At 38.1% G+C, this 26917-nt stretch overlaps 1 protein-coding gene across 1 annotated transcript in view; it reads left to right on the top strand.

Annotated features, from left to right (window-relative positions):
* The window catches only part of Coprox (oxygen-dependent coproporphyrinogen-III oxidase), a 37168-nt gene extending 12672 nt beyond the window's left edge, over window positions 1-24496 (top strand). The window contains exons 4-9 of the mRNA XM_071679792.1: window positions 24-226; window positions 3061-3208; window positions 3736-3898; window positions 10212-10331; window positions 15072-15241; window positions 15387-24496. Coding sequence (XP_071535893.1) covers window positions 24-226; window positions 3061-3208; window positions 3736-3898; window positions 10212-10331; window positions 15072-15241; window positions 15387-15473 — 891 coding nt within the window. The 3' untranslated portion in view covers window positions 15474-24496. The remainder of the gene's footprint in view (window positions 1-23; window positions 227-3060; window positions 3209-3735; window positions 3899-10211; window positions 10332-15071; window positions 15242-15386) is intronic.
* Window positions 24497-26917: the final 2421 nt, after the last annotated feature.

Raw genomic sequence — 26917 nt, 5'->3', positions numbered from 1 at the left:
TAGTTCATAACTTCTCTTCTCAGGCAGAGTTTTGTCGAGCACTTGAACAAGAGGAAGGAAAACAAGCAAAATTCACAGTCGATAGATGGAGGCGCCATAATCCCAGTGAAGGTGGAGGTATTACCTGTGTCCTCCAGGATGCTGAAACATTTGAGAAGGCAGGTGTGAACATTACTGTCATGTCTGCCCCACTTTCCAAGCAGCTACAAGCTAGTATGAGAGCCAGGTGAGTATCCTATAACTATTCATCCCACTTATATTACCATGACTCATTCTTTTCAAATGTTGATTGGTTAGTTAGGAATTTCAGTATATCTATGGCTTATGATAAGGCTTTTGAGGATTGCCAGAATACCTTTATAGTTCCATTGTATAAAGGCAAAAGGGACAAAAGTTGATATTCAAGTTGCAGGGGTATAAGTTTGTTAACTTTACTGGTAAGTTTTTGGAGGAGTAGTAATTGAGAGGGTGCTGGCATGCACAGAGCTGAAGATTAGGAAGGAACAATGCAGCTTCAGGAGTGATAGAGGTTGTGTGGATCAGGTATTTCCTTGAAGAATGTGTATGAGAAATACTTAGGTAAAGTGAAGAACTTGCATGTGGCATTTATGTATCTGGAGAAAGCATACAATAACATTGGTAGAGATGTTCTTTGAAAGTTTTGAATAATTAGTGTGGGAGGAAAGTTGCCAGAGGGACTGAAGAGTTTTCATCATGATGGAAAGACATGTGTGAGTAGGTAGAATGGAGGTGGGTGAGTCATTCCACTCCATTCCTGTCACTACCCGCCACACAGGAAATAGCATCGCTACCCCCCACTTCAGCAAGGCAGCACCAGGAAAACAGATAAAATAAGGCCACATTCATTCACATTCAGTCTCTACCTGTCATGTGTAATGCACCAAAACCACAACTCCCCATCCACATCCATGCCACACAGACCTTTCTATGGTTTACCCCAAACGCTTCACATGCCCAGGTTCAGTCCATTGACAGCACATCGCCCCTGGTATATGTATAAATATTATTCACTATTTTTTATACATAATTGCCGTTTCCCATGTCAGCGAGGTATGCCAGGAAACAGACGAAGAATGGCTCAGCCCCCCATATACACATATATGTAAATCAACGCCCACCTACACATATATACATATCAACATATACATACACATGTACATTTCATACTTGCTTGCCTTTATCCTTTCCTGTCGCTGCCTTGTCCCACAGGAAAACAGCATCACTATCCCCTGGCACATAAATCTTCTTTATCAACCTTTCCTCACCCTTTCTTTCCATATGTCCAAACCAATTTCAAGACACTTTTCAGTTCTTTCAACCACCCTATTTTTATTACCACACTTCTCTCTTATCCTTTCATTATTTTCTCGATCAAGCCTCCTTGTACCACATTTTGTCCTCAGACATCTCATTTCCAACACAGTCACCCTCCTTTGCACATCCTTATCTATAGTGCATGCCTTGCATCCATGTGATATTGTTAGGACTACTATTCCTTCACACATACCCATTTTTGTCCTTCCAGATAATGTTGTCTCTTTCTGTACATCCTTTAGCACTCCCAGAACCTTCACCCCCTGACCCACTCTATGACTAACTTCCACTTCCAAGACCAAGTCCACTCCCAGGTATCTAAAGCACTTCACTTCCTCCAATTTTTCTCCATTCAAACTCACACCCCCAACTTACCTATCCGTCAACCCTGCTAAGCCTAATAACCTTGCATTTGTTCACATTCACTCTCAACTTTCTCCTTTCACACACTTCCAAACTCATTGACATGCTTCTACAATTTCTGCTTAAATCTTCCACCAGTGCTGAATCATTAGCAAGCAAGTGACTCATATCCCAAACCTTCCCTCCTTCACGTGCTACATACTCGACCCTCTCCAAGAATCTTACATTTATCTCCATCGCCACCCCATTCATAACCATATTGAACAATCATGTTGGTATCACACACCTATGCCACGGACCAATATTCAACTTGAACCATTCACTCTTTTCTCTTCCTTCTCATACACAAGCCTTACATCCTTGATAATAACTCCTTGCTGATTCTAGCAGGTTTCCTCCCACACCATATACTCTTAAGACCCTTCCACAAAACATCTTTATGAACCTTACATACCTTCTCCAGAGCCATAGATGCCACATAAAAATCCATCTGTTTTTCTAGATATTTCTTCATGCATTCTCTAAAGCAAACATCCTCTACCACTTCTGAAATCACACTGCTCCTCCCCAATCTAATGCTTTGTACATACCTTCACCCTCCCTTTCAGCACCCACCATACAACTTATCAGGTGTACTTAACGAACATATACCTCTGTAGTTTGAACACTCACTTTATCCCCCTTTTCCATGATACAGTGGCATGGTACATGCATTCTGCCAATCCTCAGGCACCTCACTGTGATCCATACATACACTGAAAATTCCGACCAACAAATAAACAACACACCGCCTTTCTTAATGAATTCAACAGTAATGCCATGCACTCCATGCATTTTTGCCACATTTCATCGTATGCAAGGCTTTCATCACCTCTTCACTCTTCAACAAACCACTCTCCATAACTCTCTCGCTTCACATACCACCTCTACCCGAACACTCTACATATGCCACTTGATTATCAAACCTGTTTAACAGTACATCAATATACTTCACCTCCTCCTCACTTCATCACTACCTGTTATCACTTCCCCTTTGCCCCATTCACTGGTTATCATTTTTTCTCTTGTCTTTTGCACTTTATTTACTCCCTTCCAAAACATTATATTCTCCCTAAAGTTTACTGATACTCTCTCACCCCAAATCTCATTTGCCCTGTTTTGGAAGCAGACGATACAGGTGGGGATGATTTCCAGCCCACCTGTTCCCACCTAATAGTTGCCTTCTATAACATGCATAAGAAACATATTCTGTAGTATTTATTTCTGTGTATCATAAGGATAATACTTGAATTACTTATGTATGATACTGTCGATATAGATTGATAACAATATGTGCATGATTCTTGAATTTGGTTATTACAGAGGGAAGGATCTGCCAGAGGACAAGCAATTCACATTCTTTGCTGCAGGGATAAGTTCTGTGATCCACCCACGCAATCCACACATACCAACAATCCATTTCAACTATAGATATTTTGAAATGCAAGATGAGGATGGTAATAATAAGCATGTATGTCATATTCTTTCATTCAGTTATTCATATTATGGTTTCTTATATGAAATTTAGTGGTTCTTAGTATTTTTTCTTCATTTTCTGTATTAGCATAATTTAGTGATCAGGTCTGCATACATACATTTAATTACCTTTTGCATGTGTTCTTTCACTGGAAATAGATGTATTTAAGATACTAGATGCTTTGACCACTTCTTTTCCCTTTGCTGTATTTTGTCTTTTTGCCATTGCATATGCTTCTTGCTTTCCTGGGTAAGACTGACTTTTTATTTTCTTCATGGATGAGAGATAGTCTCTTACTGATTGTATTGTAAGACCACAGTTGATGTAGATGGTCCACCAGATTGTTAAGAATGTATTACAAATACAAAGAGAAGGGATTATACTGTCCATATGCCAGCCAAAGCAAAAGGCTAATATTCTCATCATGGCAGCTAGTTATCATCGATACCATTTCATATTCCAAAGCAAACTTTTCTGTATGGAAGCTAAACAATAAAGAGGATTTTTTTTTTTTACAACAGTGTTGGTTTGGAGGTGGTACTGACTTGACTCCTTATTATCTGGTTGAAGATGATGTCAAGCACTTCCACAGAGTACTGAAATCAGCTTGTGATCGCCATGACCCACAGTATTATCCCAGTTATAAGAAATGGTGTGATGACTACTTTTATGTTAAATACAGAGGTAAGTAGTTTCATGTGATGTGTCTGTATGACTGAACAAAAATTGTTTCATACTCCATGGAAAGTAACTTTGTTTCTAGGATACTTTGTCTCTTTTCAAACCTCTTACCATTGTTATCTCTATCACTCAAGTAATTTCATGAGTGGACTCCTATCTGATGTTTTGTTTACCTGATCTCTTTTTTCCTGAATCTTAGACATATTAGAGTCTTCACATTTAATGTTTAGTTATTGATATGATTTTACTCAGTTTGATTTTAACTGCTGAATATCTTTCCCTCAATAAATCTTATATTTTGATTAGTTAGAAGGCATTGATATAGGAATAATCATAGATTGATTATGGATTATTGTACATAGGCACTCCTGTCGACATTTATGTATACATATCATACCTAAAGTAAGATGGTTTAATATTTTACAGGTTGAGTATCCCTTATCTGAAATGCCTGGGACCAGAAGTGTTTTCGATTTTGGAATGATTGCGTATACATAATGAGTAATGGAAAATAGGATGGTAGGGAAACAAGGGGGCTAGTTCTGAGACGTACCTCAACATTTCAACTGTTCAACGGTCTTCCTCTGGAGATACTGATTCCAGCATTCAGCAGGGCCTTATTCCCCAGCACGTGATGGTCACCCGGTCAGACGCTTTGGTGCATCGTTGCCTGACTGGATCGTTTGTCCCGCTGTCTCCACTCATTCACAGCAATGTCCGCTGCCTGACGTGACCAGTAGATGAACCCAGACCTTGTGTTGACATTGTCTTTGGTAGTGATATAAGCTGCTTCTAATGTTTTTCTTATTTGTTTACTTAGGCCCTCATGCAGTATTCTTGCCTCATCCCACCACACAGATTTGCAGTAATGAGTTTTGCTTTGTTTACATTGTGCTGAGACTTGCATAGTGTAAACAAAGCGAAACTCGTCTGTAAATCCATGTAGTGGGATGAGGCGAGAATACTGCATGAAGGCCTAAACAAACAAATAAAGAAATTAGAAGCTTCTTACATCGCTACCAATGACAACGTTATAACAAGGTCTGATTTCATCTGGTCACACCAGGCAGTGGAGATTGCTGTGAACTAGTGGAGGTAGCAGGACAAGCAATCCAATCAGAGAAAGACACACCAGGGCATCCAACCAGGTGACCATCACTTGCTGGGGAATATGGCCTTGCTGAATGCTAGAATAAGTATCTCCTGAGGAACTGTTAAATGGTCTAAACATTGAGGCATGCCTCAGCTCTAACCCATTTGTTTCCATACCATCCTGTTTTCCACATAGCCTGATGGTAATCTCTACAATATTCTTAATGATTTTGCACATGACACAAAATTTGTGTTACACTGAAACATCAGATAGCTTAGGTGTCACAACCTCAGCTTGTTTGAATCTGCCTCATTATCTGCCTCATTAACAATGGTTTTTGTTAGAAATCTCTTTGATTTAATTGACACAATCTCTTCTGTTATGAATGCACACAGCTCTAGTCCCTCAATAAGTCCATCTCACATTTTTACCATGTCATCTTTAGGCATTTTATCTGCAGAGTTAACAAAGTCATCTTCAGTGTCTCTTATCATGATCACCTTGATTCAGAACCATTTCAGCTATTTCACTGTCAGTCAGTGAATGAACAACTGGAGCCTCATTATCTGCAGGCCTATTTTACAATTTCAACAATATATTTGTACCACAGAGCAAAGAATAAGCAAAAAACATAGTGGGTAGTGCACATAGGTTTGGCGGTGATGATGGTTTGTAACACCAACGCCAACAGAGCATCAGAGCCCAGTGTGGGCAAGTGAGGTTAGGTGTGGAATTTTCCACTTGTAACATCGTGTCACCACTCAGAAAGTTTTGGATTTTAGAGCATTTCTGATTTTTTGATTAGGGATGCACAACCTGTATATGTTTGACTGAAGGCAAGTTATACACATGTGCTACAGGGACAGCTTTGACTAAAGATCTGTTACAAGACTTGTATGGATAGATCAGAGAATTTACACCCATGAGCAACATGATATATTTTATGTGGTGCTCCATTTCTTAATTTTCAAAATTTAAGGAGTATAAGATTATATGAAAGTTTATCAGTTGTGGGCATATCGGACTTATCCTTTTCTCTCTGTTTAACACCAGGGGAAGTGCATTGCACAAGTATAGTTCTACTGTTATGGACACTTTTCGAATGCTCTTGTTGGTGTGTAAGCATTAAAAGATTATCAAAAGTTAGTGCATATAGATTTATGTGAGCTAGAGCACCTAATCTTCTTTATTGTAAAACACAAAGAGGATGGCCATTTGTTAGAAGGTCAACATTCATAAGCAAATGCAATACATCTCATTCCTTATACATTGTTTTTTCTACCATAAGACAAGATCTGTTAGACTATATAGCTTTTACTGAGTGTGTGGTAACCATGATATGAGATACCTGTGTCAAGTCTCGGCAACTTTTGCTGAAATCTACAGAAAAATGGGCTAAAAAATGAAATTATGCATTTGGCCTCTGTAGAATATTAAGAATTGCCTAAATCTCATATCTTATGAAAATGTTGTATGGGGCTTGTTGAAAGGTATCTTTGTGCTAAGTTTTTTCAACATTGCATGAAATAGAATGGATTATTTGCAAAAAAAAAAAAACTTTTTGCTGCATTTTATGAACTGAGTTGTAGCAAAGTAGTGGGCCAAACAAAATGTATTGTAGGTGATTTTTTTTATGCCCATAGAATAGTAAAAACGGCTTAGATCACATACTTATCCTTCATACTGCATGTGACTTGTGGAAAGGTAACTGTGCAGTAATTCTTGTCAAGTGTAATAAGGAGCAGCAGCTTTAAATGTTCTCAGTAATTAACCTTTAACCTGATAAAATCAATTAATGTACCTAAATGATAGAAAATATAAAAGGTGTTTGGGCATGCTGAACCAAGGTACATGTTTACCAAGTTCCGAGTTCATGGGTGAATGTTATGTATTTCCCTCATTATACCCTTTCAATATTTTTGTTCTGAGGCTCATAATCAGTTAGAGGATATTGAAAATGTGTGAATTATAGTAAGGAACTTCTGTGCCAGACCTCAGCAACATTGGGTGAAGTGCTACAAAAAAGTGGGCTAGAGAATAAAAATGAACATCATTATCAACTTTTGAATTCTCAACACCAGGTTATACATAGATAGAGGTAAACATACAAGAACACAAATTGTTCACCAGGCATACCAGATGTTCACGACACATGGACATGTGTCAAGAAATGTGTTACTTGACAACTTCAATGTTCTGATTGTTTTTTGTTCAGACGGAACATATCCCTATCAAAGCCCATCTCAGTTGAAAATTATAAAGTAAGAGAAAAGGTAACTGTGCAGTAATTCTTGTCAAGTGTAATAAGGAGCAGCAGCTTTAAATGTTCTCAGTAATTAACCTTTAACCTGATAAAATCAATTAATGTACCTAAATGATAGAAAATATAAAAGGTGTTTGGGCATGCTGAACCAAGGTACATGTTTACCAAGTTCCGAGTTCATGGGTGAATGTTATGTATTTCCCTCATTATACCCTTTCAATATTTTTGTTCTGGGGAGGTGATAACAAGTAGTGGTGATGTGAGAAGGAGATGGAATGAGTATTTTGAAGGTTTGTTGAATGTGTCTGATGACAGAGTGGCAGATATAGGGTGTTTGGGTCGAGGTGGTGTGCAAAGTGAGAGGGTTAGGGAAAATGATTTGGTAAACAGAGAAGAGGTAGTAAAAGCTTTGCGGAAGATGAAAGCCGGCAAGGCAGCAGGTTTGGATGGTATTGCAGTGGAATTTATTAAAAAAGGGGGTGACTGTATTGTTGACTGGTTGGTAAGGTTATTTAATGTATGTATGACTCATGGTGAGGTGCCTGAGGATTGGCGGAATGCTTGCATAGTGCCATTGTACAAAGGCAAAGGGGATAAGAGTGAGTGCTCAAATTACAGAGGTATAAGTTTGTTGAGTATTCCTGGTAAATTATATGGGAGGGTATTGATTGAGAGGGTGAAGGCATGTACAGAGCATCAGATTGGGGAAGAGCAGTGTGGTTTCAGAAGTGGTTGAGGATGTGTGGATCAGGTGTTTGCTTTGAAGAATGTATGTGAGAAATACTTAGAAAAGCAAATGGATTTGTATGTAGCATTTATGGATCTGGAGAAAGCATATGATAGAGTTGATAGAGATGCTCTGTGGAAGGTATTAAGAATATATGGTGTGGGAGGAAAGTTGTTAGAAGCAGTGAAAAGTTTTTATCGAGGATGTAAGGCATGTGTACGTGTAGGAAGAGAGGAAAGTGATTGGTTCTCAGTGAATGTAGGTTTGCGGCAGGGGTGTGTGATGTCTCCATGGTTGTTTAATTTGTTTATGGATGGGGTTGTTAGGGAGGTAAATGCAAGAGTTTTGGAAAGAGGGGCAAGTATGAAGTCTGTTGGGGATGAGAGTGCTTGGGAAGTGAGTCAGTTGTTGTTCGCTGATGATACAGCGCTGGTGGCGGATTCATGTGAGAAACTGCAGAAGCTGGTGACGGAGTTTGGTAAAGTGTGTGGAAGAAGAAAGTTAAGAGTAAATGTCAATAAGAGCAAGGTTATTAGGTACAGTAGGGTTGAGGGTCAAGTCAATTGGGAGGTGAGTTTGAATGGTGAGAGGCTGGAGGAAGTGAAGTGTTTTAGATATCTGGGAGTGGATCTGTCAGCGGATGGAACCATGGAAGCGGAAGTGGATCATAGGGTGGGGGAGGGGGCGAAAATTTTGGGAGCCTTGAAAAATGTGTGGAAGTCGAGAACATTATCCCGGAAAGCAAAAATGGGTATGTTTGAAGGAATAGTAGTTCCAACAATGTTGTATGGTTGCGAGGCGTGGGCTATGGATAGAGTTGTGCGTAGGAGGATGGATGTGCTGGAAATGAGATGTTTGAGGACAATGTGTGGTGTGAGGTGGTTTGATCGAGTAAGTAACGTAAGGGTAAGAGAGATGTGTGGAAATAAAAAGAGCGTGGTTGAGAGAGCAGAAGAGGGTGTTTTGAAATGGTTTGGGCACATGGAGAGAATGAGTGAGGAAAGATTGACCAAGAGGATATATGTGTCGGAGGTGGAGGGAACGAGGAGAAGAGGGAGACCAAATTGGAGGTGGAAAGATGGAGTGAAAAGGATTTTGTGTGATCGGGGCCTGAACATGCAGGAGGGTGAAAGGAGGGCAAGGAATAGAGTGAATTGGAGCGATGTGGTATACAGGGGTTGACGTGCTGTCAGTGGATTGAATCAAGGCATGTGAAGCGTCTGGGGTAAACCATGGAAAGCTGTGTAGGTATGTATATTTGCGTGTGTGGACGTGTGTATGTACATGTGTATGGGGGGGGTTGGGCCATTTCTTTCGTCTGTTTCCTTGCGCTACCTCGCAAACGCGGGAGACAGCGACAAAGTATAAAAAAAAAAAAAAAAAAAAAAAAAAAGAGAAAAAGAATTAAGATAGTAATCTGGGCTCAGCAATCGTTTTTAGACTGGACTCTAAAAGGGAGAAAAGTTAGAAGAGGGAAAGATGAAGGAGGAAGAGAATTCCTCAGATTAGCTATTCAAGAGAAGAAACAGCTGTCATATTGGTCAATCCTTGAGTTGCAGGCTCCGCACAGAAACAGTGGGAGGCAGCAGCAATATGCATGCCATTGGTCCAATCCCTGGGAACACAGTCGCGTATAGACAGCTCAAGAAAACAGTGGCCAAAATAATACCTTTAAAACAGAGAGAGAACAACACCATTACAGAAAGGGATGGTTGAAGAGAGGTGATGTTAGGAGAAATGAGGCAGAAGGCTTTTGATTCTATTTTTGCAAAGAGAGAGGTGGAGGAAGAACCACCAACTGGCTATCTCCTCAGTCGCAGTCCTCCCAATTAGACTGGTCGCATGCTCATTTTGGGCACCACCCTCAGCCAGTCAGAGATGACTTAATCAACTCATTGTCTCAGCCACTGACATTCATCTTCCATCCTCACCAGACTGTTCCTTAGCTAACATGTAGTTCTACCCTGCATGGCTCTAGGGATTTCTCCTTCTGGAGAGGGATTTTCTTGTGGCTCAGGTTCACCATTGCAGTTGCTGATTATGGTTCTGGGTTCATTCTTATCTGGAAGATTTTCTCTAAGGCTTCCTCCTTTACATGAATATGCCTACCCCTGCCCTATGACAAGGTTATCATAGTTTGAGAATTGTCTTAGAATGATTTAGGGAAGATCTAAAGTATGTTTAACGCCATAATTTATAAAATTTGATAGCATGTTTCAATGTTATTCAACAGGAGAGAGACGTGGAGTTGGTGGTATTTTCTTCGATGATTTGGAAGCTGAAAATGTAGAAAATCTTTTTGGCTTTGTAAGAGATTGTGCTGAATCTGTGGTTCCCTCATACCTCCCTTTAGGTAAGTTACCTAAACCAGTAAAATAGGGTATAATTTGCATGTGAATCTTCTGATATGTGAAAATGTATATCTCGTGCACCTAGAAAGAGCATCTCTTGGACAAACATTATCACTGCCTGTGATCACTGCATGCATGTTATCTATGAGGCAAAGTATTCCTTTATTCAAAGAAAGTGCAATAACCTCTCCTCGTCATCCACCAATAAGTCTTTCTGGTCTTTAGCTAAGGGCATCTGTAATAACTTCTCTCACTTTACCTTTCCTTCACTTTTCCATTCTGACTGCACTATAGTTCTCTCTCTCGTAGAGAGAGCAACTGTCTTTGGTTCCTTTTTCTCCTCAAACTCCACCTTGGATGACTCAAATATTCCTTCTTCCCCTGATGCTCCTATTACTAATCCTATTCCCCTTCCTGTAATCTTTCAGTTTGTCTGGAAAGTGCTTCTTTCTCTGGACGTAAGCAAGGCTTATAGTCTTGATGGCATCCATTCCTGTGTACTGAAAGAATGTGCTTCTCAACTTGCACCTGTGCTTGCTCCTCTGTTGCATTTCTCTGTAAAAACCAAAACTTTTCCTTCTCCTTGGAAGCATGCATTGACATCCCTTCCCTAAGAAGGGTGACCATGATGGCTCCTTGAACTATCTTCCTATTGCTTTGACTATCATTTTCAAAGTCTTTGAATCTTTCCTCACCTCCATATCCTTACAACCTCGAAAGTCACAGTCAGCTGAAGAATGAGTGGAAAGAGAGAATGTTATCTAAGAGGGCCAAAATGGGTATGTTTGAAGGAATAGTAGTTCCAACAATACCGCATGGGTGCTGTACATAAGATTTTGCAGAGGAGGTGGATGTGTTGGAGATAAAAACGTTTGAGAACAATATGTGGTATGAGGTGATTTGATCAAGTAAGGCAAATGTGGTGATAAAAACAGTGTGGTTTAAAAAGCTGAAAAAGATTGTGTCGAAATGGTTTGGACATCTAGAGAGAATGATTAAGAAAAGGTTGACAAAGAGGATATATGTGTCAGAAGTCAGGGGAGCTAAGAGAACGGGGAGAACAAATTGGAGTTGGAAGGATGGAGTGAAAAAGATTTTGAGCGATCAGGGCCTGAACATGCAGGAGGGTGAAAGATGTGCACGGGATAAAGTGAGCTCAAACGTTGTGGTGTACTGGGGTTGATGTGTTGTCAATGGACTGAACTGAGGCATATGAAGCATCTGGGATGAACTGGAAAGTTCTGTGGGTCCTGGTTGCATATAGGGAACTGTGGTTTCAGTGCTTTACACATGAGAGCTAGAGATTGGACGCAAATGGATGTGACCTTTCTTCGTGTGCTCCCTGCATTACTTTGCCAATAAGGGAAACAGCAATCAGATATGAGTATAAAAAGTACTTGTTTTCTTTATAAACAAATACAGTGTTTGTGAACATACTCTTTAATAGAACTCATAATATCCTCTAACAACAAGGATTCAAACCACTTATGATTTGCATGGTAGCTTGGTCCACAGACCACTCGGCTGTGCTGCCCATAAAAGGGAAATGACTGCGATCACTAGTAATCAAATACCCTTTGTCTCATGTTGGTGAGCAAAAGGGTTTAGGCCGGTCAGATCTCATCAGACTCACATTATCCATTAGTCAGCAGTTTTATCAAACATAATGTCACAATGTGGAGGTATATTTATGCAATTGTAGTGCATGTGAATGTACGCTTTCATAGACCACATAATGCCTTCCAACAACAAAGATTCGAACCTCGTAGCATTTGTGTAGTAGCTTGGTCTGCTGACCACGAAAGGTATTTGATTACTATTGATCAAATAGTCATTTCCCTAATGTGGCCAGCTTAGCTAGGTGATCCTTTGATGTGTTGAATTGATTTTTGTGATGTAGAGGTATGTGGTGTCCAGAACATAGATGAGAAAGTTTAACACTTGTTCAGTTATTTTTCATACTTGCCTAGTATCAGTATACTGTTGAATTAAGACAAAAAATTTGCAGGTTTTTGCTCTTTAATGACATGAAATTTATGAAGTGCTCCACTTACGTTGCATGGATTTTGAATATCTTCATTTGCTACTTAAGGGACTTTTGGCACTTTTTCCACTTTTGTCATGCAGAATCTTAGTTAGACATGTTGGATCTACCCTTTGAGGCTCTGGGATTTGTCTTTCTTGAGAATTAGTTTTCAGAGTTGTTCTGATTAATCATTAAGGTTTTATTTGCCTTGGGGTTAGTTATCTAAGAGTCTGTACTCTAGCCCTCCCCCATAATGAGACAGGGTAACATAAAGAAGAAAGTTTTAGTTTTTCTACCCTAACCTGTCTTCCCCTGCATTTTCAAAAAATCTTTTCTCCTGATCTTCAGTTTGCCTTGAGTTGGCACCTGCAGTCTGCAAAAGGTGAGCTCCAGGCAGTTGCTGGGGGTGAGGTCAATGAAATTTTCCTGGTGGCATTTGCTGGTTATCTAATCAAGCCCTGACTTATGAGCGTTGGTCATAACATGCCATTTACAAATAGTGAGTGAAGGCTATTGCCATCTCACCAGTTATTAGGGTGCAGACTGAAATATAACTTCAGTGATCCCTGGGAATTTCTCATGATTAAGAGACACCAAATCAGAGAGAAAAAGTTCTTCAAATATCTTTGCCAATATTATTGGAAAAGAACAAGACAAAGAAAAAGTATGATAAGAAGAGATAGAAAGAGTACTTTAAAGGACTTCTAAATGTATTTGACGACAGATGCAGATGTGTGGTTGGAATGAGGTGGCATTAGAGTGACTCATGACTAATGGTGAAAAGACAAGGTACTGAAAGCTTTTTGCATGATGAATTGTTAGAAAGCTTTAGAGTGGATGAGATTTCAGGTGTTTTCTCAAAAAAGGGGATGATTTTATCAGTGATTGGTTAGTCAGGTTATTTGGCATATATGTCCCACGTTGAGATGCCTGAGAACTGAGGGAATACATACGTAGTGCTTCTGTATAGAGACTATCTATCTGACTATATATCTGATGTCCGTTCCCTTTGGGAACTCCCTCAAGGGGGTGGTCACGGCAAAAGTCTCCATGACTGGTGAACTCCAATCCTTCTTTGCAATTAGTGCCTTACCTTTAAGTGGCCACTGGCAGAAGGCAACTCTCGCACTGTGGTTTCAGAGACTCTTACCTAATATTCCTAATGTATAGAGGCAATGGGACAAAAATCAGTGTTCAAATTATATATGTATAAGTCTGTACACTTTCTGGTTTCAGTCCATTGTACATGACAGCTAGATATTGGATGTGTGCAAATGAGACCATTTTTCATTGTTCCTGATGCTACCTCATTAAGATGGGACAGGCAATTAGCTATATAAAAATCTCTTTAGTGTATCTGTAGGGTATGCAGTAGAGAGATGATTGTAAAGTGGTGTTATGCACAAAGAAACTGCTTAGGGAAGGTGCTACGGATTTGTTGAGTGAATTGAAAGATACTAATGCAGTGAGGAGTTTTTTACCAGGAAAGTAAGTTGTATGGGTGAGTAGGAAAGGATGAGGGTAAGTGTATCCTGATAAAGATGGATGTATGATGTCATCAAGGTTGTTAATTCTTTTATGGATGGGATGGTAGTGAAGGGTAATGTGAGGATTTTCTTTAATGTACAGGTCTACAGTATACTGAGGGTCAGGAGGGCATAGGTGATTCAGTTGCTATTAGCGTATGACGTGGTTCTGGTGATTGGAGAAAAGTGTAGGAAAGTGCACAGAGGAGAAATTTGAAAGTGTTTGTGAGCAAAAGTGAGGTAATGGGGTGAAGCAGGAGGAGGAAACAGGATGTTTTGAGAGTGAGTTCAAATGGGGAGAACTTGAAGAAAATAGGGTGAAATGCTATAGGGACTAGAGAATGGACATGACAGTAAAACTATGGGGATCAAGTGAGTCACAGGGTGGAAGAATGGGGTTAAGTTCCTGGATGCATTAAGGAACATGTGGAAGAAAAGTTCATTGTCTCTAAGGGTTGAGATGGGTATAGTTGAAGGTGTAGTAGTCCTGACTGTGTAGTGTGGAAGTGAGTCTTGGACCTTGAATATAAATGGAAGGTAATGGCTGGACTTTATGAGATGGGTTAATCATGATGTTATTAGAGGTATGGTAGGGAGCATAATCTGATCAAGAGGCCTACGAGGGTATGCTGAAATAGTTCAGACATATGGAGAGGATGTTGGCACAAAAAGATATATATGTCAGAAGTGGAATCCAGGGATAGGGGAGACCAATGAGGAGATAGAAGGATGGAGTGAGGGAGGCTTTAGATTATCCAGACCTGAACATTCAGTTGGGTTTCTGATAGGCATGCATTAGATAGAATGAGTTGGAGCATTGTGGTGTGTGAGGGATGACTTGCTGTGACTGCATGTAAAGCAATCATAGTAAGCCATGCAATAGTGTTTGGGGTGAGGCCAGAGATTGTAGTCTCAGGTTTCAGCTCAGTGTGCCTGACAGCCTGAGATTGAAAGTGTGGGATTAAGGCCATTTTTCATTTTTTCCGATGCTAACTAAAACATGAAAGGCAATCATGTATGAAAAAGATTTAGAAATAGTTTTCCAGGAATAGTGCAGAAGTTTTTTTGAATAGCTTACTCCATTTGTATTCATGATTTTTTCAAAATAGAGTTGGCTTTGAAAGAACTCTTATTATTTTGTAATTGTGACAGCCTTTAAAAGGACTTATTCTATGTCTCTCAACAAACAGTGAAGAAACATAAGAATGATCCAGTAACAGATGCAGAACGTCGATGGCAGTTGTTGAGACGAGGGCGCTATGTTGAATTTAATCTGGTATATGACCGTGGAACTAAGTTTGGATTTGCAACACCAAATGCTCGCATTGAAAGTATATTGATGTCTCTTCCTCTACATGCAGTAAGTACTGTATTATAAATATTTTACTTAATGCACATTACAGTGCTATTGTTGCACTGTAATTTCTTTCATATGCTATAATCTATATGTATCAGTAGTATGATATTGATAATGAAGCCATTCATTTGGAAAACATCTTTTCCAGAGATGGGAATACATGCACCAACCTGAACCTGATTCACGTGAGTATAAGATCACCGAGGTATTAAAGAACCCTAGGGATTGGATATAATATTAGTGCAGAATCTTCAAAATAAAAGACAAAAAATAAGAAAGACAAATGATTAATGCAACATTTGCTTATCCAGTGCATACTTAGTATAAAGGTAGAAAAAATTCTTTGTATCTTGTAACTTTTTAGCTTGAAGACTAACAATGAATGAGATAAAAGAATGATAAGTGTAAAGCTTTGTTGAAATATATTGTTGTATGTTCCTGTCCAACCTAAACATTCTTTCTCTGCTATGATGGTTGTAACATATATGAATTATGTTACAGAGAAAAATGTAAAGAAATTTCGAATTTTTTTGCAGTTTTTGTGAATATCTGAATTTGTTTTTGTTAAAGTATTGGAACAGAAGAACTTTGAAATTCTTTCAGTTTTGATAAGTGTTAAAGAAACTGTTATGTTTAATTATTGTATTGAACCCTCAATCAGGTACTTTGGTATTGTTCACCATAAAAAAATTTTCTTTTCTACTTCTCAAACCACTAACATTGTTGAAAGTTAGATACTTATATAGGGTTCTTTCAGTGTGAGTATATCATTTCTGTTTAGCTAATCAATCCTGAATCATACTTGACAGATAAGTTTATATTAGAGTGAGATTTGATAACTTTAATTGATATTAAACTTTTATTTTACCTAAGCACTTAAAACTTAATAGTTTGGTGCCTTTTGAGCCTCAGTAATTACTCATGTAAATGAGACCTACACTACAGTATGCATTTGGAAAAGTTTTTTACTTAACTAGGTTAATGTAGGGACTACTTAAGACTACAGACTGTATGTAGGTTGTAAAACTGGTTTTCTTTGTGAGTCTAACGTGTAACAAGATACTCACATGGTAAGCAGATATTTGTGTATCTATCTATCTATCTATATCCCTGACACTTGTTCCCTTTAGGAATTCACACAAGGGGATGGCCATGGCAAAAGTATCCATAACCGGTGAACTCTAGTGCTGCCTTTTAGTCTTTAGTGCCTCACTTATAACAGCCACTGGCAGAGGGCAACTCTAGTAGAGTGTTTTCCGAGGCTCCTACCTAATGTTCCAGCCTATTACTTTTACCTAATGTTTCCACCTAATATTCCTACCTACTACTTCTACTTAATGCTCTTGTCTTATGTTCCCACCAACAACAATTTATTCTTCCTACCATTTTGCCCTAAGGCAAGGCTAGCTCATGGTGCTCACTGTAGAAAAAATTTAGTTACAAAGAATGAGTTGTGTAAGTTGATTGCTGTCTATTGTCATGTGTGACAGGGAGAGATTTTATGTTTGTTCAGCAGTTAATTGGAAAGGGGGAGATTGTATGTTTATTCAGCAATTAAATGAAAAAAAAAGTTGGTTTTCAGACATTTTTTTGATATATTTCCTAGAAATGTTAGTGTTCTGTAGTAAATGTTTTAAAGATATTGTTATTTGAGTGTATATATTATTGATTTATATATGATATATTCTTTATTTTAAAAAGTTAAGGTTTTGCTATTGTTGTGGTTAGTTTATGAAGTGTGACTACAAAAAAATCTAGTGCATTGATTTATCTTTTATGATTGTCATGCAATATGGTATGCCAAATATTTGCTTTTTGTGAAGTAAAGGTTTTTGTGTGAGTATTTTCAGCATTTACGTGCACTGCATGTACTTAAGTAAATATTCTGTCGATGATCATGACACCATAATTTATTTTGTTTGTGATGTAATTTTCTTTATTCCATGCATTGTGTAAAAGAGCTACTTGCAGGTCTTCCCATGTCATGATAGCCAGATATGCCAATAGTTTAAGTTATTATATGTCCTATTTGTAAGATCTTTGTTATTGACTTAGAAGGCCTATGGTACTGATTGATATGTATATCAAGCTCTCTTACTATAGATTTTTTAGCCAGAGGATATACTTTTGTTTCATATAAATATGTTGAATTTATGTGTTTGCTTACCATTTTTCAGCTTTTATTTGAAATGTTTTGGAAAGGGTTTAAAAGTTGTGTTATTAGAAAGGTAAATATGTGCATTGAACAAATGCTAGTACCTGAGGCTATAGAAAAATGATGTAGAAAAATTATTGGAAATACGTGTGTTTAACTTAAAAGTGAAAATTTGGCAGAAGGCAGTTATGAATGAAATTGTACAGAGCTAGGAAATGAAGAAATTTCTGTGAAAATGGCCTTCAATGAAACATGCTGTGCATGGTTCATCATATAAGGTGGATATATTGTGAATATTGAAACCATTCTGATTTGTCATCAGATAATGATTTTCTATTTGCATTTTTTGTGGGCGATGTTTTTAAATTAATTTTTCCATGATAGCTAGACAGTGGATGTGTGCAAATGAGACACAATGTTTGTCTGTTCCTTACTTTACCCAAGATAAGAGAAACAGTTTTTATTAACAAACAAGAGAATTTTCTTTAAGATATATGAAAACTGGCTTGGATAATTTATTTTTCTGGGATTAATAAAGCTGGAAAGATTCATGATAATTAGTTCTCTTCAGGAGGCTAACTGAAAGTTCAGCCTCCTTAAGAAATCAATCAAAACTCCCCAGCATCTGTCCTTCTTAGGCCAGCTACATGTATTCTCAGAATGCATAAGGTCTTGATACCTTAAACCCCTACTAAGACCCCTAAGTTCTCAGTTGTAGAATGAGCTGATTGTCTCAAAATATTTGTCCACAGTGTTAGCAGGCTCATTGTTGGAGCTTTCATAGAAAAATTGATAATGCAGAAAGAGATCAGATTTATGAATATGTACTTTTGCTTGACTTCAGTTACACTTTTATCTATCTTTCTGTATCGCCAATGCCTGTTCCATTCTGGAACTCCCTCAAGGGGTTGGCCATTGCAGTAGACTTCCATAATTAGTGAACTCTAGTGCCATTTCCTAGCCGTTAGTGCCACTCTTAACAGGCCACTGGTTGAGGGCAAATCAAGTGCAGTGTTTGCAGATACTCCTACCTGATGGTCCTTTTGACTACTTCTAGTTAATGCTCCTGCTTAAAGTTCATACCTATTACTTCTACCTAATGTTTGTACCTAATGCTGCTGCTTAAATGTTCGTACCCTCTACTTTTATCTATTGCTAATACCCTTTTGCCAAAAGGCATGGCTAGCACATAGCGCTCACTAGAAGAAAATCTAGAGTTGTAAAGAATGAACTGCAAGTTAAGTGTTGTTAGGGGTTATGCATGACAAGTGGAGATTGTATGTTTCTGGACAGAATGCCAGTAGTCCATGTGTCAAGTGAGGCAGAGATGAAAGACAGCTATGGGGGTCCGAAGAGTGCAACTTGACACCCACTATCACTAACCCTTCCAATATACAGGTGGGTAGTACTGGAAATATACCTCTCTGGTCATTGGCTGCTTACCAACTACTGCCTACTTTTACATATACATCGCCATCATTCTACCTCTAAGAAACAGGGAATCATGTTTAGATATTGAAATTTCTTTTCTTTTAAATAGTTGCTTTGTTTATACAAAGAAATATATCCATCTTTGTATGGAGTACTGCTCTCACATCTGGAGTGGTGCTAGCTCTGCAACCTTACATGACAGAGTTGAGTTGAAAGCAGGCTAAGTTATCAACTCTTCGAGGCTAACTTTAAAACTTGACCCACTTGACCTATGCCACATTGTTGGATCACTTTCCGTATGATATAGGCATTCCTTTGGTTTTGCTCCCGAGAGTTGGCTGATTGTGTACCCTCAACCACCAGCAAGACCACACAGTACTCAGCAAGCTGTTGTGTCAGATGAAGCAGTTTTGATAACTGTTTCTGTTCCTACATCTTGAAGGTTTTTAACTACCCTCTCATGTCTTTCCCAGTAACTATGACTTGGTACTTTTTATTGGACAGGTTTTTTGCTTTATCCAAAATTTGTAAGTACTTTTTTTAGTCTCTTCTTTGTACCTTTCATTAACTTATTTATATTTCAAGTTAGGCATAGCCTTGTGTCAATTTTTGTTCATGACTGGAACCTCCAACATGAAAAATGTTCTCATAGATATAGTCTTTCCAATCAATTTTTTTTCTGTAAGGCATCATTCAGTTGGCTTTGGCTTGTTGGATACAGGGACCATAAATCCAGGAAAATGCATGGTACAAATTAGATGGAGTCCTCTGTCATTTTAGATGATAAGATTATTAACATCACTCAAAATTATGGATAGAGTCACAGATCTCAACTGTTTCATTCAGTTCATGTATCAGAATAAGATGGTCTTTTAAGAAGTTTAACGTTCATTTTCCAAAAAGTTTTCCTTTTTCATCAGGTCTTTTAAGAAGTTTAACGTTCATTTTCCAAAAGGTTTTCCTTTTTCATCTAGATGAGATTAAAGGAAGGTATAATATCATTTGTGACTAAAGGATACATCAACAGCAAGCATTTTCATTCTGTGATTGGGACTGAAATGTTGCATCATTTTCTTACATGGATTGTAGAACTGACACCTTAGATTATAAAGATGAAAGTTCCCAATTCTTTGACATCATGCCCCATAGTCTTGTAAGTCCCTAAGCAGCATATTTTGAATGATACAAGGAGCATGGCGTCTTTGGTCAATAAGATTTTTTCTCAGATGTGGAACAGTTAGAGCTGTTCTTGGACTATGCAGTTTTGTTCTGTTTCTTGTAAGGTAGTTAGTGTTGGTGGTAGCAAATGACATGGTCACCATAGTGCTTTGACTGTAAATAGTTGAGGCGAGTCCATTTCCCTTGGATCTGTTCCATTTGATTTTAACTTCTGCCTCACACCTAATGATTACCCTATTTTCTTTTTATTTTCAGAATTGCATGTCATGCAAGGGGAGTCACATTAAGAGAATCTTTTTTTTATGATTCACTAATGTTAAACACCTTTTGAGATAGATCTCATTGCTATTTCAGATTCAAGGAATACATTGATACTTTGACAAAACAAGACTCCTAAATTTAGCTCTTTCATTAGAATTTATATAACCATGATGTCCTTAAAAGTAAATTCTTTCAGAGTTGGTCACATTAGTAAAATTAAATTCGCCTGTAAAGCATGAAGAAGAATGATAAAAGGTGCCTTATCTTGTATTGGTTGAGGACAAACAGACAAGTGTATTTATAATACTTCAAGTATTTAGTTGTAATGATAGATTACAGTGATTTCCAGTCTTCTCTTGAGTTTTTTTATGTGTTTTCTCAGGTGTGTCATCATTGTTTGTAACTGCATTTGCAGTTTTCTAAAGATTTGTTGAATGAAGTGCCTCTTACCAGATTCTGCAGTGTGACATTATTATTTCACATTCTTTTTTAGAGAAAGTGTGGACCATTTACTAAGACTGTTGAATTTTGAGGTTCAGAATAGATAGATATGTAGGGTCCCTACCAATTTAGGAAATGAATGAGATTGTGTACTATGTTTAAAAGCCTTGCATAAGATTAGAAGTTGGAAAGAATGAGGAGTGGACGAGACTACATTTGAGAGTCTGAAGATTGAGGTGCATGAGGACTGGCAGGGTACAGTGTGCATAGTGTCTTTGTATAAAATGCAAGAACAAAAATGAAATAAGAAGTACAGAGGTATAAATTTGATAAACATAACTGGTAAGGAGAATGGGAGAGTAGTGACTGAGAGGTTGTTGTGCATAGAGCAGCTGATTAGGAAGGAGCAATGTGTTTGATATCAGGAGAGGTAGGTGTGTGAACCAGATGTTGCTTTGAAAAGTGTGGGAAATACTTGGAGAAAGAGTGACTTTTACCTTCATTTATGGATGCAAAGAAAGCATATAACAGGATTGACACAAATGCAATATGGAAGGTGATAATTATAAGTAGGGTAAATGGAACTTTACTAAATGCACAGAGGACATTTTACTGGAAAAGTAAGGCCTGTATGTGGGTAAGAAGGGAGAAACGTATGAAAAAGGAAAGTTGAAAGTAATTGTGAACAAGAGAAAGGCAATGAGGTGCAGCAGTGAGTTGACACAGGATGGTTTAGATTTTTCTTTGAATAGAGAGGACCTAGAGAAAGTAGAGTGCTTTGGTATTGGGGCTGAAGTGAATCATAGAGTGGGAGAAGGGCGAAGGTCCTGGTGGCTTTTAGGGCTTTGTGTAAGGAGAGGTCAGTTTCTGTTAGGGCAAAGGTGTGTATGTTTAAGGTTGTAGTCGTCATGACAGTTTGGTATAGGTGTGAGTCTTGGGAATTCAGTGCAAAAGAGAGGAAGATGGTGGATACGTTGAACATGAATTCCATGAGAACAACACATGATATAAGACAGTTTGATTATGTAAGGCATGACTGTACCTGAGAAGAGTGTGGTGTTAATCACTGTGATTGAGGAAGCTGACTAGTATATATGCAGATGTTTTGGACATAAGTAGAGGATGAGGAAAGTAGAATCCAGAGAGGCGTTACATGTCAGAAGTAGTGAGATGGAGGAGGAGACCAAGAAATAGATGAAAGGATAGAATGGAGTTGACTTTAGGCTGCTTGGGCCTGAACATTCAGGAGGGTGAGATGTGCATGGGATAGTATGAATTGGACCAGTGTGGTTGAGGGTTGGCTCTTTCTTTGCTTGTCTTAGTAAAGTGATAAAACGAGGAGGGAGAGGTTGAAAAGTTTTTAGCCCCTTGCTTCTACCATTCATAATTGCCTTGTATGACACGCAGGAAATACTTTGGTTATATTCTTTCTGCCGTACCCCCAGAGTTTTACATATTGTTTGTATTATGAAACTTCTGCCTGAAACTTGCTCAGCAGGATCACACTGTCAGTGTTTGCAAAGAAGTAAAAGGTTGTTTGTATTTAGTTATTATTTTGTCTATTTTCTTGTGTATGAGTGCTTTTTCAGTAATTTCTTTTATTTCATGATGTCAGCACTGGTCAGACTAAAATCTTTTCTTTCAGTACTTTGTTTCACATTGATTATGCTGTATGTATTTAGATGCTTATTTGGGCATGAGTCAAAGCCAAATACAAATGTTACATGATTTACTCCAGTCTACTGCTATTTTTTATGTAAACTCTAACGTCTCAAATATGTTCCATAATCCAACATTTGTAAGGGGACTGGAGTTCATTGAAACCCACTAGCACATTAACTTACGTGCAATCACTCATTGCTACTATAGTCTACATGGTACAAAAGTTAGTCAAGGAAAAACTTAATTACGTATAGCAAATGGCATTTTAAAAAATGCATGAGAAAACATCAGAGTCTTGTACATGTTCAAGTACAGGAACTCTAATTCTTTTACTCAACCCCATTTCATTTGCTTCCAAACCTGAACTGAGTTTTGATGATGATCCAAGCACATCCACACGTGGTCCTACAGTGAATGAAATATAAGATCTGCCTCCGGCCTATCCAGGGGCATCATCCTCTCCACTGCAAGATGAAACTGCATCTTGCAGTGTTGCTTCCTTGGTCTCTGCATTTACATTTTGGTATTGGAAACAGTAAAGAATTCTTTTATTATACTGTAAACTATTACTTGTTATGTGATCTGAAACATATAATCTTATATATGGAAAAAATCAACAGATTAAGATGTGATTTATTTGCTTTGCAGGTAGGTTCTCTTAGCCTAGGTGATATACAAAATCCAGAAAATTTCAAAATCTAACAAACAGTTTGGCCCCAAGGTTAGCAGATTTGAAATGTTAGAGTGTACCTTTGCATTCATTTATTGAAATGTATGAAGTATTGGAAAAACAAATATACTTAGATTTTTCCAGCACATACATATTGATGTAATGTTATTATAAAGTTAGAGAAGCCATTGTTTATTATTGGTAAAATGTGTATGGTACAGCACTCATATTACTTATTAGCCACACTGATGGGACAAAAATAGCTCACCTTACTTATACTTAACAGTGGATAAATGATGTTATAAGAATTAATAGCTTGCATGCTACATGTACACTCTCATATCTAGAAAGTATGATACAGTACTTAATGTGAAATAATGATGGAGTGCTAACTAATTTTTCAGCTGAATTCAATGCATCCAAGAATGTATAAAAATGGATTCATGATTAAGTATATTAATTTCACTAGCTGATTGATTACTCTGAAAATGTATAATTCTGGAACAGATTTTTCTGGTAAATTTGTTGACATTCCCACCAGACATATGAATATTATAAGACTTGTAGGTAAGCAAAGAACAGATTTAGTCATTAATTAAGCAGTTGATATGCTGATCATGAATATTATAGTAGTTCATTGCACCTTTATGGAGTTCCATGAAGATCAAGTGAGATTTTGTGAGTGAATAGGACATTAATCTACCAGTCAGTGAAACATGAACCTTGATCTACAGCATTAAAGTTACACTCTGATTTTGTCAATACCTAAAGCTTGGCTGTTAAGATTCAGAAAAAAAGAAATTCATCAATCAACTTTTGATATAGTCTTTGTAAAACATCTTAACTGTAGAAGAGCCTCCAGTCTATGGATGGAGGAGCTGTTATACCTTAGGAATCATTCATTGATATACTACAGTGAGCATTAAACTTTCATGGTATATGATGTATCATTTACATTACAGATGATAGTTATGAATTTACATTACAGGTGATAGTTATGAAAAGCTTCACCAAATATTCATTGTAAAATTGAAGTTTTTCAAAGGCAAGATTCTTAAAAGTAATTGTAAGGGTGGGTGGATATTTTTAGGTGAAGAGTCGAATGTCCAGAGCACAAGTAAATGGATGCATAAGGTATTTGTAATGATCATGCCTGATTTTGTTTTTGATTCATTTTGATGTGGATTAAAATAACATTTTGTTATCATTTTTTACCACAACTGATTTCTTGCATTTTAGCCAGATGACTTTAGATAAGGTATCCAGATGTGTAGATAGAAGTGACTAAGGACCCTCACTTAACTTTCAGAAAGATGCTACCTTTTTATCTCTATATATATGGGTATTCCATCCTTTTACATATGTTCAGTATGGTGATGGTACAAATTGTTTTTGATAATTTGTGTTCTACTATATTTTTTAGTAATGAATTTCTTAATAAAATAGGAAATATCAAAAAGTTTTATTGACATTCACTTGCTGCAAGTTACTAAACTTCCAATGGATTGGATGGACAGCCTTGAATGTTTAATGTGACAGGCACCAAGTTTTGTAAGCCAAATAGACCATTCGAGTCTGGGTTACTCTGCAGACATTACCCATGTAGGTCAAGGCTCTACTTTACTAACACAGTGCACATTTAATGCCATATCTGATCTGTCCATAGAAGGATGAAATCTACAACATTTGCAGTGATCAAGTTGCTTGTCCATATAAATGCAGTTATGACCATCCAGACTTTTGACACTTAAATGGAGAATTAATTTCATGAAGAATGTTCAAGAATTCCCTGAGTATCATTGTGAATTTTTTAGTTTTGCCTTATTTTCTGGTCTCTCAGTCTGTCTTAAGAATCATTTTTATGAAAATTTTGATAAAATGATAGTAAGTAATAGGAATAAGACTTGTCCAGCTAAATTCAGTTTTTATTAAAGAAAGCCATTATCCTGATATTTTCAGCACGAACCACACAAGCAGTTGTGAGTTTCAGTGTCAAGACAAATTTTCTGAACATCATGAATTCCCTAACCTCAATATTTTTTTTTTTTTTTTTTTTTCTCCCGCATTTGCGAGGTAGCACAAGGAAACAGACGAAAGAAATGGCCCAACCCACCCCCATACACATGTATATACATACACGTCCACACGCAAATATACATACCTACACAGCTTTCCATGGTTTACCCCAGACGCTTCACATGCCCTGATTCAATCCACTGACAGCACGTCAACCCCAGTATACCACATCGATCCAATTCACTCTATTTCTTGCCCTCCTTTCACCCTCCTGCATGTTTAGGCCCCGATCACACAAGATCTTTTTCACTCCATCTTTCCACCTCCAATTTGGTCTCCCACTTCTCCTCGTTCCCTCCACCTCCGACACATATATCCTCTTGGTCAATCTTTCCTCACTCATTCTCTCCATATGCCCAAACCATTTCAAAACACCCTCTTCTGCTCTCTCAACCACGCTCTTTTTATTTCCACACATCTCTCTTACCCTTACGTTACTTACTCGATCAAACCACCTCACACCCCACATTGTCCTCAAACATCTCATTTCCAGCACATCCACCCTCCTGCGCACAACTCTATCCATAGCCCACGCCTCGCAACCATACAACATTGTTGGAAGCACTATTCCTTCAAACATACCCATTTTTGCTTTCCGAGATAATGTTCTCGACTTCCACACATTCTTCAAGGCTCCCAGGATTTTCGCCCCCTCCCCCACCCTATGATCCACTTCCGCTTCCATGGTTCCATCCACTGCCAGATCCACTCCCAGATATCTAAAACACTTTACTTCCTCCAGTTTTTCTCCATTCAAACTTACCTCCCAATTGACTTGACCCTCAACCCTACTGTACCTAATAACCTTGCTCATATTCACATTTACTCTTAACTTTCTTCTTTCACACACTTTACCAAACTCAGTCACCAGCTTCTGCAGTTTCTCACATGAATCAGCCACCAGCGCTGTATCATCAGCGAACAACAACTGACTCACTTCCCAAGCACTCTCATCCACAACAGACTTCATACTTGCCCCTCTTTCCAAAACTCTTGCATTCACCTCCCTAACAACCCCATCCATAAACAAATTAAACAACCATGGAGACATCACACACCCCTGCCGCAAACCTACATTCACTGAGAACCAATCACTTTCCTCTCTTCCTACACGTACGCATGCCTTATATCCTCGATAAAAACTTTTCACTGCTTCTAACAACTTGCCTCCCACACCATATATTCTTAATACCTTCCACAGAGCATCTCTATCAACTCTATCATATGCCTTCTCCAGATCCATAAATGCTACATACAAATCCATTTGCTTTTCTAAGTATTTCTCACATACATTCTTCAAAGCAAACACCTGATCCACACATCCTCTACCACTTCTGAAACCACACTGCTCTTCCCCAATCTGATGCTCTGTACATGCCTTCACCCTCTCAATCAATACCCTCCCATATAATTTACCAGGAATACTCAACAAACTTATACCTCTGAAATTTGAGCACTCACTCTTTATCCCCTTTGCCTTTGTACAATGGCACTATGCACGCATTCCGCCAATCCTCAGGCACCTCACCATGAGTCATACATACATTAAATAACCTTACCAACTAGTCAATAATACAGTCACCCCCTTTTTTAATAAATTCCACTGCAATACCATCCAAACCTGCTGCCTTGCCGGCTTTCATCTTCCGCAAAGCTTTTACTACCTCTTCTCTGTTTACCAAATCATTTTCCCTAACCCTCTCACTTTGCACACCACCTCAACCAAAACACCCTATATCTGCCACTCTATCATCAAACACATTCAACAAACCTTCAAAATACTCACTCCATCTCCTTCTCACAT

The sequence above is a fragment of the Panulirus ornatus genome, chromosome 2 (assembly GCF_036320965.1).
Source record: "Panulirus ornatus isolate Po-2019 chromosome 2, ASM3632096v1, whole genome shotgun sequence".
Classification (NCBI taxonomy): domain Eukaryota; kingdom Metazoa; phylum Arthropoda; class Malacostraca; order Decapoda; family Palinuridae; genus Panulirus; species Panulirus ornatus.
This window is presented reverse-complemented; position numbering and strand designations above follow the sequence as displayed.